The sequence below is a fragment of the Argiope bruennichi genome, chromosome X2 (genome assembly GCF_947563725.1).
Source record: "Argiope bruennichi chromosome X2, qqArgBrue1.1, whole genome shotgun sequence".
NCBI lineage: Eukaryota > Metazoa > Arthropoda > Arachnida > Araneae > Araneidae > Argiope > Argiope bruennichi.
Window position 1 is genome coordinate 23101141 of NC_079163.1, and position 14800 is coordinate 23115940.

General features: G+C 30.6%; 1 protein-coding gene across 2 annotated transcripts in view; it reads right to left on the reverse strand.

Moving 5' to 3' along the window:
• Positions 1-3258: 3258 nt before the first annotated feature.
• Positions 3259-14800, reverse strand: part of LOC129960049 (epsin-2-like) — a 34604-nt gene continuing 23062 nt past the window's right edge. For both annotated transcript variants that reach the window (XM_056073091.1, XM_056073092.1), the window contains exons 7-9: positions 9907-10035; positions 6200-6394; positions 3259-4798 (exon numbers count right to left, since the gene is read on the reverse strand). In XM_056073091.1, the coding sequence (XP_055929066.1) occupies positions 4563-4798; positions 6200-6394; positions 9907-10035 (560 nt within the window). In that variant the 3' untranslated portion in view covers positions 3259-4562. The remainder of the gene's footprint in view (positions 4799-6199; positions 6395-9906; positions 10036-14800) is intronic.

Below are 14800 nucleotides of genomic sequence, written 5' to 3' on the forward strand. Positions count from 1 at the left end.
AGTGAAAAGGAATTGTCTCTTGAACAAAAGTTAGGATTAGCGATAAATAAAAAAATTTCAACGAACCAAAATACAATACAGAAATCAGCTATATCCAAAACCATCCGACGAGAAATTGATTTATTTGAAGATGAGGGATTTAGAGGTAAATACTTGGAAAAAGTATATCGAGCATTGCTAACAGTACCACACACTAGCGTAGATGCCGAAAGAGCGTTTTCGACAGCTGGTCATTTTTACACAAAATTACTTTTCAGGCTTAATGACAGTACAACTGACGCATTATGTTTTTAAAGATCACATTTCAAAAATTTGTAATAATATCACAGATTGAATAGTGATATTTACACTTTTTTTGTGATTTAAATAAATAAGATGTTTCTTTACTTTTTTGTGACTATATACTGTTATAATTTATAAATTACAAATTATTTTTTGTGATATTTACACTCTCTAACAAAACTGGCAAATAAAACAAAGAAACACCTGTGTTTTCTTTCTTTTTCTAAAATTTCTAATACCGGTATTAAGATTTAAAAAATACTGAATACCGGTATTGAAATTTTGGTCCGGTAATGCAATCCCTAGTAGTGAGTGCATTGGCAGGGCTTTCATTTGTATTCAACCATGCTGTGAAATTGTTGCATTCTGCGAAAAAGTTTCTGACGCGATTACAGCCACATGACGGGAATTATGAAACTTTGAACGGGAAATGGCAGGACATTCGATTTCGAAAATCTCCAGGAAAATCAACAATCCAAGATCCACAGTGTCAAGAGTGTGCCGAGAATACTCGATTTCAAGCATAACTTCTACCATGGGCAACGCAGTGGCCGACAACCCGCAATTAATGAAAGAGACCAGCGAAGTATGCGTAGAATTGTCAGTGTTTAGAGACAAGCAACACTACACGAAATAACCGCAGGAATCGATATGGCATGTGCGATGGACGTGACCGTTTCGATTTAGCTTTAATGGGTTATGGCAGCAGAAGGCCGACTCGAGTACCTTTACTAACCTCACGACATTGTCTCTTGGGCTCGTTAAAATATTGGTTGGATCCTAGATGACTGGAAAACCATAGCTTGGTCAGATGAGTCACGATTTCAGTTGGTAGGATTCGAGTATAGCGCAGATTCCTCGAAGCCATGGACTCATGTTGTCAACAGGCACAGTGCAAGCTGATGGTGAAGGCTCCCTGATGGTGTGGGCTATTTTTACATGAAATGGACTCTAATCTCTGGCCCAAATGAACCAATCATTGACTGGAAATGATTATCTTCAGTTACTTGTAGACCATGTAGCCATTCTTAGATTTCATGTACCCAGAGAACTATAGAATTTTTATAGATAACAATACACCTTGTCACTAGGCCGTAACTGTTCACGATTGGTTTGAAGAACATTCTAGACAATTCCAGCGAATGATTTGGCCATCCAGATTTCCCAACATGAATACCATCGAACATTTATGGAACATAATGGTCAGTTTGTGCACAAATTCCTGCAACGGTAACACTTCTGTAATTATCGGCGTCTATAGAGGCAGATTATTGAGGTTTGAGGCTTGTTGGGTCCATGCCATATCGAATTGCTTCCGTGGGTAAAAGAAGGTCCAAAATCTTATTAGGAGGTATCCCATGACTTTCGTCACTTCAGTGTGCATATAACAACAGTGACTTCACTCACAGTTCTGCTATTAACATAAATTCATATCAAGCACTAAGATATTTACAAGTTCCTTTATTTTTTAACTTAGACTGACGATGATTACAGCGCGCATAAACCTTTACTTTAAAACTTTCACTCTTATAAAGAACTTTACTCAAGCAAAATTTGTTAAAATTGATGAATTGCAACCATAAATTTGTTTAAGTAAATACTTCAAATATTTTAACAATAACTGTGTCCAGAAATTAGATTTTTATCATTTTTTTCTAGCAGAGAACCTGGAATCTGCAAATCCAATCTTGTATCTGTATCAATGCATGCCTTTTCAAGTAAAATTCTAGTCACAGGAAATATTAAGTACAGCATAAAAAGTAACTATTACCTTTTTCTGGCTTAAATTAAGCACAAAAATGCATGATACTTCAGTGTTGCCAAATGGGATCAAAGACTCAAAAAGGATTAAATATAAGGCAAGGACTTAAAACCTTCCTCGCAATATTATATGGATTATTACACATTTTATATCTCAATCTATCAAATCTCAAGCATAATGCTATGAAAGAATCTATATTAAAATGAAGCTTTTGTCGCGTTCATTTTTTTTTTGTTTGTCAGTCAATATTAGCAATACAAATAAAATTGCAAAATGACTTTTTAAATAAATTAAAAAGGTTTATGAAATACGATATAATTGAAACGTTTCTATAGAGTCCTATAAACATGTTTATATAATTCATTACATTATTAGTGTGGACAAAAAAAAAGAAAGAAAGAAATGCAAGCAGAATAATTTTGAAACAACAACAAATTGAAAAACCATGAAGGGTAAGCAATAAATGTAGTTAGCTAAAATAGAGCATAGGACAGCATCAGAAAGTTCATATATGTTAAAGATATTTTGAAATCAAATTTCATGAAATCTACAATAATAAATAATATTGCTTAAGATTATGACCATCTGTAAAGAGTGGATAAAAATTAGCCTAACATCAGAAGCAAGGTTATATACTGCCAATTAATTATCCTAAGCTTTAAAAAAAAAGCAGTTACAACAAACAATAATATTAAATTAAGAAGTTTTGAATGCCATTCAACTGAGCTTTCAAGAAAATATTAGTCCTAATAGTTTCAATTCAAGGTAATTTTTGGCATGGCGATATCCAAAGAATTTACTACTAAACATTTTCACTTTTAAGATACTATGTTTTTTTAAAAATATGTTTCATTTGACTATTATATTATGGAAAAGATGTAAAAACACGATATTTTGGTACTATGCATGTTCCATCAAAATGCTAAACAATTATTTTATGTATTTCTAATGAATGCAAATCCAAAACAAAGCACAGAGATATGTAATTTGTGATGAATTTTGAAATACAATGAAGTTATCACTTTTCAACAATTAATTCTGTAGGATTTGTCAAAGATAAAAAGTCAGAGCTAAAATATCAAGATAGTATTTAATACTGAATTCAAACACAGAAACCATATACTAATTTAAAAAATAAAATTGTTAACAAAAATAATTTGAAGTAATGAATTAATAATATAATTTAGTTAAAAAAAATTGGAACACAGTGAAAATTCAAGTAAAATATCAATTTATTGAAGAACGATTTTCACACATACAATAAAAATAACTTATTAAAAATGTCAACATACATAATAAATATACAGTTTGAAAATGTAACATGATTAGAAGCATTGTATTTGATATTTTTGCATCACATAAATAATAACAGATGAGTAAAGATATCCAGCACAGAAAATGCCTTCAATCTATTAATATAAAGCAGTTTTCTAAAAAAAAGTTCGTTTTTTTTTTTTCCCCAAGGAGTTTATATCATCACCACAAGAGGAATTTCATGTGATTCTAAAAGTAACTTTGGTGTGCTCAACTCCTTCAAAACTATTAAATGCTCTATTGAAATGACAGCAGTCAGACCAAGGATAATATTTCACAATCTTTGCAATATAAGCTTTAAAGATGATTATTTACAAATACTAAAATATTTTTTTTTTTTTGCAGTCTACAGTGATCTTTGTTTTGAAAAGCACTTTTACCCATATTTTATACAAGTCAGAAAACCGTCACCTAATCTTACATTTAAGATGGCGCTTTGTTATTACATATTAACACTTATATTGTTTATTTATTTAAAAAGGAAATTTCCAGAACTTGTTTAAGACACAGTCAAATACAACACTCATTGAATACTGAAGCACTGGATGTACAATAAATAGCAATGATGTGCTGGTCATCAGCACACAAACCACATGTTTGAATAAAAAATTGGGTTTTCATACAATTTTTGCTCTGAAGAGGCATTCTAATACTTTCTTTAACTGAATCAACAAACGACAAGATATTAAAAGAAATTGCGCAAATCATGCTTGTTTTTCATGAAAGAGAAAAATTAAAACAATCAAAACAGTAAATAACATTACAAAACTCATTTTTTTTAAAACCTTCTATTATCATCCCCCCCCCCATAGAAACTGCACATTATTATACAGTAGAGAACCTTCGAACACACATGCATAATATCTATAAAACATAAATAAAATAATATGAGATTATATCCGATCATTATATTCCAAAAATAAACTGCTCCAACATTTCAGAATCTAAGGAAATAGAAATTATTTCCTAAAAAATTAAATAAAATGTTTTGTTCTTATCTACATCTGCTATCAATTAATATATAATTTAATATCAATTTCGGAAATAATTATACAATACACCAGTGAATAATTTCTCATGCAAAGTAAAGAATGTGCAGATCAAATTAGCTCCACATCCTTTCCCAGTATCAATACATGACCAATAATTTGACAAATGAGGCACGCCATATATTTAAAGCATTCTAACCTAAAACAATGGAGTCCTAAAGAAAGGGATTATTAGTCTGAGGGCTCGATGAAAAAGGTGTAGCTGTTGGTATTCCCATTGCTATTCCAGGAGCAGGCATAACAGGAACAGGTGGAACAACTATTCCTGCAGATATAGGTGGTATCTGCATTTGAGCTCGCAGTTGATTGATAGTTGGAGGCGGCGGCCTCATCGCTTGAAATGGATTACTAACAGGTGGTGGGACACCAAATGGATTTCCAGATCCAAGTTCTAAAACATAAAAGAGAGCTTCACTAAATTAAAGCACAGCACAATTTTAACAAAGTGATTACATTTAAGCGAGTATAAGATACAGAAGATTATTGACAAATCGTTCTAAAAACTCATTCATATTCATTAAGCATCAAGACATATTTATAGTTTCTTTTCTTTTTTCTAAAAGAACAAGTACTAAAATATTCTGAAAGCAAACATTTCTTTCTCCCAAAGTGAACAAACATTTACTGCCCTAAATATTGTAGCTACACATATGCTTTGAAATAGAGATTCAATAAATAAGGTAGACAACAGCATGAAAATATTGTTTTCAGAGGGGGCAGATAAAAACAAACAAACTAATTTCTATATGGGCAACATAGCATGAAAAATGTAATGTAGTAAAATGTTTCAATTACATTTATCTATATACATGCAGTTTCACACTTTTATCCACAAAATTTGTAGATATGCTTATTGCTTTGTATGACCCTATCCAAAATTCAGACAGAAATATTTACTTCAGAAATGCAAATTCATTCAATACAGAAAAACCATCACATGCAAATATCTAGCAAGTAGAACATTATCCAATGATCAAGATTTAAAATAAATTTGCTATTCATGCTAAAATGCAGATTGTTGTTCATTTTGATTGAACATTTATTTTAGAGAAGAAGGGGAATATGGAGCAACAGCAAAAACAAATTCTACGAGCAATATTATGTTTTCAAAAATAGCATATTTCAATAACGAGGAATGCTTTGAACAGTAATTGTAATTCCAGACAAATTGAAGTAGAAATCAAACGTTTTCCAAATTCAGAATGGTTTGGAGACTGCCAACTACATAATCCTTACTTTTTCGGAGATGATCAGGTGCGATACAAGTAATACAGAAATGTACTTTTTGGTTTATTCTAGTAGATAGATGGAGGGGATGGCTTTATTGCTTGAAATGGATTACTACTAAAAGGTGGGGGGATAGCAAATGGATTCATTCCACATCCTTGAGAACAAATAAGTCTCTTCAGAACTCATAATTCCAAAACAACAATGCAGAGACCATTTAAAGAAAATTACAGCATTTATAAACACCTTGTATAATCAGATAATGGTCAATGTCTAGAGCTTCACAACTGAAGTCCATTTCAGACAGAATCAATGCTTTCTTTCCTTAGAAATGTATCTTGGAGAGATAAAAGTTGCTTTAATCCAGACAGAACCATCTACTGGCAAAACGATGACTTTAAGAAACATGGAATTTCCTTCTTAATATTAACTCCACCATCAGCAAAAACATTCTATTAATGTGTAAAATGGTAGTTTAGAGAAATTCTTTCCATATAAATTACTTTAAAAAAATTAGTATCTTAAGAATAATTATTCAACAAACAAATTTTGAAATGAGTCATACCTCTTTCAGATCCTTGTGAACTAACTAAAGCATCTAGGTTCACCAAATTAGAATTTGGTCCTAAAAATGTCTCTGGTGTTTTTCTTACATTGATATTTTGACCATTTTCTCTAGCATGAAAGGAACTTGCATTTAAGGACTCCTTCCATTCACTCATATCAAAAGGATTTGGAGTTCCTCTATTTGTGCTAGTATCTAAATTAATAAAGATTAAAAAAGATATCTAAATTAATACACATTTTTTGATTTAAAAACTTACGATTCTTATAGCTACTTGCATGGATGCAATTAAATAGAATACATATAAAAATAAAATCTAAATCTAAATCACAGATAACTATATTTTAAATTCTGCAAAATTACAGGAATAAAGTGTAACAACTTTTTATTCAAGACAAATAATAAGTTCCTCCACAGATATTTCAAATTTACACCATCACATTCATTTGACTGACAATCACAGGGAAAGAAATCGCACATTGGTTATTTTATACCTCTTAAAACTCTAAAAACCCATTTGGCTATACATGAAAGACTTGGTATTCCAATATTAAACTTGCTTGCAACCACTGTAATGGACACAGACTTAAAACTTTAGTCATTTAAACAGTACACATAAGAAAATACTAATAACAAGAATAATAAAAAAATTACACAAATATTATTAGATGACACTAATTGAGGAACTTTTAGTTCAATTTACCATTTACAGAAAATCTGAAATTTAACCCTGGAACAATATATTTACATTTTACCTATCAAATTATAAGAGTAAACTTTATTCAATTGGCACATGGAGGAATAGGAATGAAATGCTTGAATTATAATTGAAATTTGTTATAAATTATTATATTAACAAAATTTAATAACAATCTTGAAAAAGATTTTTACTATATTTTTATTTTTTATGAAATTGGGTTCCGTTTCCCATTAGTCAAAAACTTTTTTCCCATTAGTCAAAAACTTTTTAGCAGCATCTGCAGCTAAAACGAAATGAAACCACATTTCATATACACACTGTGGAAAGCACAAAAAGACAAATTCCGAAAAAGGGGAAAAAAAAAAAAAAGAGATATGGGAAATATTGGCTCTGTGGGAGTACAGTTATGGATGAATTCATGAAACTCACAGAAAATAACCTTTTATTTATAAACATTAGGGTCCCCTGGACGCCATGCAACATTTTCAATATGCTGACCTTCCCTGTGTACAACATACTGCATGCGGTGTATGACGTTCTCTACTGTTGCATATAAACTGTCAGTTTCGATGTTCATAACAGTCCGTCTTCGGGTCTGTTTCAAGACATGTAGGTTTGGAACGGTACTACGGAATTTAGGCACACCCACTGCCGAGTCACGTGAGGGTGATGTCTGGGAACACGGGACATTTCATATAAAAATATTGACTGATAATTCTCTCAGCACCGAAATGCACTGAACGATGAATATATGCACGTGCTCCATCTTGTATATAAATTATTGAGTCCAAGCACTGTCTTTACTGCAATGCGGAATAACAAAAGTTTGCAGCATTGACCCATAGTTTTCGCCATTATTGATGTAGGTAACAGGTCCTGTTTGAGCGAGATTCTCAAAAAAGTACGGTTCGATTATGAAATTGGCCGTGAAACCGCGCCACACGGTCATCTTAGGGGAATGCAATGGTATTTCTTGAATCACTATGGGACGTTTACGTGCCCAAATACGGCAGTTCTGAGTATAGACAGACCCATTTAAATAAAAATGAGTTTCATCTCACCACAATAGTTTCCAAAGTCAGTCAATGTCGAACTCCATTCGACAAGAAACATTAAAGCGAAAATCAGAAGCTTTTCATGATCTGCGATTTGTAATGATTGCACACGATTGATCTTACACAGATAGAAACGCAGCATTCTGCGTTAGATTTTCCATACAGTAGCATTGGGCATATCTGTTTCGCGAGTAACTGCATGAGCACTTGGACTATTGCTAGTTTCTGTGCTGTCAAACACCAATGTAGCAACATCTGTTACTGCTTTTCATCCTCTGTCGGCTTTAAGTCCTATCAAACCAAATTTCCTCGAATTTTTTTTCCCTCATTGCTCTTAGTGCTAAAGCAAACACTGGACCTTTACCTCAGGTTATAAAGGGTTGCATTGCATTACATTGTCTAGTGCAGAACAGGTTTACTAGCACAACATGCTGAGGTAAGGTAAGGCCCAGATTAAGCACGCACCAGCAGTCAAGAACGAATAGTAAAAGGTTGACCGCTCTTCCCTTTTTACCAGGAACTCATGGCGCTGCTGTCACGCATGCACTAGGAAATTTTTAATTTCTCGATATGGAAACATTCTCCTCCGTACGTGTCAACAGCACCACCAATATTTCTTAAATCAGCACCTTTTGGCACTAATTTTTTTTCTTCAGAAGGAATTCATTTTCCCATGCCTTTTACAGCCTATATATGAAATGTGGTTTTATTTCGTTCATTAATTTCAGCTGTAGATGCCGCTAAACAGGGAAAGTTATTTTATGACCACCCTGCATTTAATTTCCATCCCGACCACATCAATATAATTGATCATTTCATTATCAAATGATTATGAATAATTAAGCCACTATCATGATTTACCAAACTGTAACCCCTCTAAAGGAGTTAAAATGTTCTAAAGCTATATACTGAAAGGGAAAATTTGCTTCAAAATTGTTCAGGTTCATTAACACTACAAATTTTCTTACACAATTACTTACGCCCTATTTATGGATTTAGGAAGAAATATAATGGCATCATTTGCAAAATAATTCAAAGTAATAATGAATAACAAACATTAAATTCATGCATCAGACAGCCACAGCAATCACATTTTTATATTAATGAATAATGGATAATTATTTTTATTTCAAGAAAAATTCATGCATCAGGCAACTATGGCAATCACAATATTTTTCTTTCAATAATGGAGCACAGGTGACAAAAACAGTCAATATGTTCACAAAGAACAGCGCTTGTAAACACGAACAAAAGCAGAGAGCAAATCGACAACTTGGGAATAATAATAGCCTCACAAATACAAATATAGAGTTTGCTCTGCGATTCACACTACAAAAAGACAATTACTTCCTCATGTGAGCATCTCTACTTATATCGTCTGCTAATTGGGAGTGACGTTACAAAGAATTCTCCAGAAGAATCTCCAGTTCTCGGTTCTTAATAGAGACAGGACCAAAATTCTTGCATTTACCAGAACTTTCGTTTTTTTCACCAACTGTAGCCAGGGGCGGGGGTGTCACTAAATCACCCATTCACCATCCATTAAAAGTATCTGTAAATCTCTCCATTAGAATTATTATAAGAAAATCTATAAGAATTGAAAAGGGCTAATTAAGATCTAAAATTACAAAATATTTACAAATAGAATAAGATTTCTGTTAAAGACTTTAAGGCCCATTATCCAAGATTTTAAGTACTACTATACTTGCAATTACCACAGTTTAGCGTCATTTGATTTCCACCGCACCTCATTACAATGAATAAGTATGTTCCAGGTAAAACAATTATACAAAATTAAACAACTTTCACGAATTATCAGCACTTATTCTTTTAATTCTGCAATGAGAATCAACGAAAGCTTAAATTCAATTGAAAATATATCTACTAAATACAACAATTATAAAATACAAATGAAGACGAATTTAACTTGCATAATAATATCAAAAGTTTACCTGGAGAACTCATGGCCGATCTTTTACTAAGCAAATCATATTCGTCTAATTCTCCATTTGATCGTCCTCCAAGAGCTTCAAAAGATACACTTGCAGAAGTAGACATACGAGGGACCCAAGCACTTCCAGCTGAAATAAACAAATACATTAAAATAAAAACAAGAAAAATCAGTAAAAATTTAATATTAAAAACTGAATATGAACTCTTATAAACTGAACAAAATAGGGAACATTATAAAAAATAATCAATCATTAAAACACTAATTAAAATGAGATACTTGAATGAATTAAATATTTATTGAAATGGCAACTTGATTTGTATGCAAAAAGGGCAAACGAAAAAAAAAAAAATACATAATTATGTATTTCATTAATTATATTTCTAATAGGATATAAAAACAATTTCTAAATTTTCATCAAGCCTTTTAAAAGTTCTCACAAAATTCAATACAATATATTCAAGCAAACAACATTTTTAAATTTTCAAAAGCTTTTAATGCAAGAGAAAATTTACATCAACAATAATTATAAACAATGTCCTTAAAGAATTTTATGGCATATTATTAGTCATGTACAGGATAACTTCATGCTCATTTTAAAACTGAACTTTCAAGTAAAGGCAAGCTTATAAAAACAGTGAAAGCATTTTATATATTTCATCTTAAACACATTCACATAACTTATACCCAGTTAAAATCAAACTTTAAAAGCGCTTTAACTTCTAAGTTGAAATAGTTTCCTACTTACTATGGAAATGTAATAACGGTCTTTCGCTGTTTTGAACTGCAGCCCCAACAATTCTTTATTTTCGGTTCCAGCGTCACTCTCAAAAAAAAAAAGAGAAGTTCCTTTTAACTATTGAAACATCGCAAAGTCTACTCATCCGATCCTCTTTTAGAATCATATTCTAAGCGGAAGAGCTGCACCGCATTTCTCTCAAATGGTCATAATTCGAACTTGCTGACGGTATCGAAAACTGCTTTTAAATTTCTTTTGGAATCATTCAACAATAAATGAAGTTCTGATTTTTTTCAACGACTGGAATTTTTTTCAAGCCTCTACAGCACAACAACCACTTACCTAATATACTATATTATATATATAATTTCTAATTAATCCATGGAGTTGATAAATTCTTTTCTGAAAGTATACAAGCTCTTACAACTTTCTCATGATCTCTCTTCCCTATTTCTTATTCAGTAATCTTATTTCAGATACCAAATAAAAACGTATCGATATCAAGAATAAAAAGTTTGCATCAATCAAATAGTTTCTTCAACATTCTTGAAACGAGTGATGTTCTATTCCAACAGGTGTTTTTTTAAAATTTAAATTGTAATATATTTTACGAACAAAAAAAAAGTTTTTAAAACTCCATTGTGTAAAATCTTCATAAAAATATGCAAATGTGTATAAAATCAACATCGAAAAATCTGCAGCTGAGCAGAGATGCCAAAAATATTTTTTATATATTTGATATCATTAAGTAACATTTTGATTTTTAAAATTGATGAAATCTACTGATTTAAACATTTTGACAATTAAAATTTGATTGCATTTTAATTGATTTGCGAAGTTTTAATTGCACATCATTTTATTATTTTGAAATCGGATGCAAAATACATTTTAAATTTTAGCGTTACTATGATTTGTTACTGTATAAAAAGTATTTTAAAATACTGACAAACTAAATTCAGTATGTTTTGAATAACAGCTGCTTCGAAAATCCCCATAAATAAGTATTTGGTATTATTATGGAAGAGTGCTGCTTGTTTAAAAGATATCATTAAAAGGCTAGGCAAATCAAATTTATAAAATGTGTTCTTCAAAAAAGTTTAACTTCTTGAAAAATTTCATGTTATCTTATTAAAACATTTAATGTGGTGCAAAGTTACAGGTGTCGTTTTAAAGCATGGAAAAAATATTCTATACAGAAAAAAGAAAAGGGTGGGGGAAATCTGTCAATTTTATTTTAGGCTTTTGGTTATGAATTTTATCCTAGATTGAAAGGAAAAAGTATTGTGTTTATTTGCAAAGAAAAAAGAAAATTCAATAATTTCCTACTTTCTCATACCTCTAGAGATCAAATCTACTTAAAACTGCAAAAATTGGATTGGTATTATTTACAATGAAAAGGTTTATTTTCTCAGAAGATAGCTGCATTTTTTACATAATTCTGAAATAAAATAAAATTTCAAAATGCTTACAAAAATTTAATAAATTCTTAGTAAAACAATTTAATCAATTACAGCATATTCTCAAGCTAAAATGTGCTTCAATTCTCCAATCATGAATAAACAATCAAATCTATAAAATAATAAAGTCACTGGTATCAAACAGTTATATTAATAAACTTTGTCTTCCGACAGTCTACATGATTAAGGATACTTTGGGCACAGTTGTAAATCCAGCATATGCTAACACCACCAAATATTTGTATCAAAAAATATTTTTTCACTAGTTTGAAACATATCTTTTTTTTTTTGTTTACATACTTTAATAAAAAAAAATCAACTGCCACATATTTTATTAACAATTCAATTGTTTTTGGAAATATCAAAAAATTGTTTTCAAGTTTCTTTTAAAGGGTGAAATAAAAAAAAAAAAAAAAAAAAAAAAAACATTCCCACATGCTACGAATTTTTAGAAAAAAAATTATAAACATTCTACATCAAATAAAGAATCTCATTCAATGAACTGCTTTAAATTAAAAAAAAAAGTTTAAATAAAAACAAAGAAAACTTTTTTTTTTCTTTCATTATGACTTTAAAGCGGTAAAATAACATGACATTACGATTCAAAGAAGCAATGATATTATTTTGAATTTCATAATAATAAGAATCATTTATATAAATTGTGTCCAAAACTATTTTTTCAAAAATTAGTAAAACAAAAGAAAAAAGGTATTCATTCATACAAATTTTTCCTAATTGAAAAGTTATTTTTAAGTTTTTAAAACAGTGTTAAAATAATTTTTGTGGAATGATATATTTTGATGCTATGGTAAAAACACATAAATAACTTCCGAAATTTCATGCTCGTAACTTCAATGGTTTATACTGCGTATTGCTTTGTCAATCTAGACAAACCTTTATATGTAAAGAGAGATTCCATGGGGAACAAAATTTCTATAAGTTATAAAAAGAAGAGAGAAAAAGCAATAACCGTTATAAAATGATAGAATCTGAAACTTAAAAAAATAAAAGTTTTCGATATAAAATTGAATTAAATTATTCAATAAACTGCTTTAATTTAAACTTAATTAACAAAAAATTTAAGTTTTTAGTTAATGCAAAAGAAAGCATTTCCCCCTCTTATAACGATTTTAACATCGGAAAAATAATTTGACTCAATGAATGAAAGAAGCAATGATATTGTTTTGAATTTCATTATAATAAAAATCACTGTTATAAATTATGTCCAAAACTAATTGTTAAAAAAATGACTAAAACTGAAGAGGGAAAATGCATTCATTCAAACAAAATTGGTATAATAGTAAAGCTATTTTTTAACTTTTAAAATAATGTAAAAATAATTTTCGTGCGATGATGCTCCGATGTTACGGCGACAAAGCATTAAAATTGTTTTTATTTTTAACAATAATCTTCTAAAATTTTGAAATATCCGTTCTAATTGACTTAATAATACCCCAAATGCAACTTTCCATAAAAACTATTTAAGGAAAGGAAAATTTCTATAAAAACTATAAAGAGAAAAATCATTATAAAATTATATTACCTAAACCCTGAAAAATAAAAGTTTTAAAGAACTTTTTTTTACTTGGTTCAAAAATTTAAGTACCAGAACTAGTAGTTTATTTCCCCGTGGTAAAAACCAAAATTTGGTGAGATTAATTTAACAAATAATAATTTTCAAATGGATGGGATCATTTAAACAGTACACGTGAATTTCCCCAATTTCAATTTAAAGAGTACACTGTTTCACGATCATTTAAAACTTATGGCTTCAACTTAAGATCTCAGCATACTAGAAGTCGTTCAACGGATTGCTCCAAAACAACACATGAACAAAAAACAAAGAGAATGATGATAAAATGCGTAATGTACTAAAGTGGCTTCACTGCAAGTGTTTTTACAGCAGCTTCTACCATGTTCGATATATCTCTTTGGCGCACAAAAAATTCATCCTGCTGTATTTTTGTTTTCCGTTGATCGGGTCAATCTGCGTATTCTTCTGCAACAACATATAAAATGTTAAACACACACTTACTAGGTATAACATTTAACTGTTTGAGACGTTGAAGATTTTTTTAAGCGTTTGAGAAATTTAAAAATGTTTTTTCGAACGTTTTTCGAGCTGCAACAAATATGGTACATTATATATTTCGTACTGCCCCTTCCGAATAACTATTCCGGTATTTCAATAAACGGCAATGCGCATTGCTGAAGAAAGAGGGAGCACAAAAAAATTGTGTGTTGGCACCCTAGACTCTTTCTCCGAATTCTACCCTTTTCTTGGTTTTCTTCTTTGATACATCTGATAAACAAGCCTTTACGATTATGCTTTCAAATTATCGTATTGAAAGTGAAGGAAAACAAAAACGGATAAAATGCTGCCTTTGCACTTCTCGGGAAAATTAAACACTTTTTAAGGTCATTTTTTTAAAACTAAGAACTTTTAGGTGCTTAAAAATGGTTTTAAAATTTAAGCACTTTTCATGATGCTACACACCCTGGATAAGTGTGTAGCAGCTTCACACATGATGGCTAAAACACAGTATCTTCCAAACAAAATCAAAACCCAACCGTGTACTCCTTTATGCAGCAACACCTGAAAGCCTTGCATTGGTTTGTTGTATTAATGTCTTGTTTAGAAGCAGCATGGAGAATGTTTTAGGTAGAACTTTACTTTTGAATCAGATGATAAGGTCAGC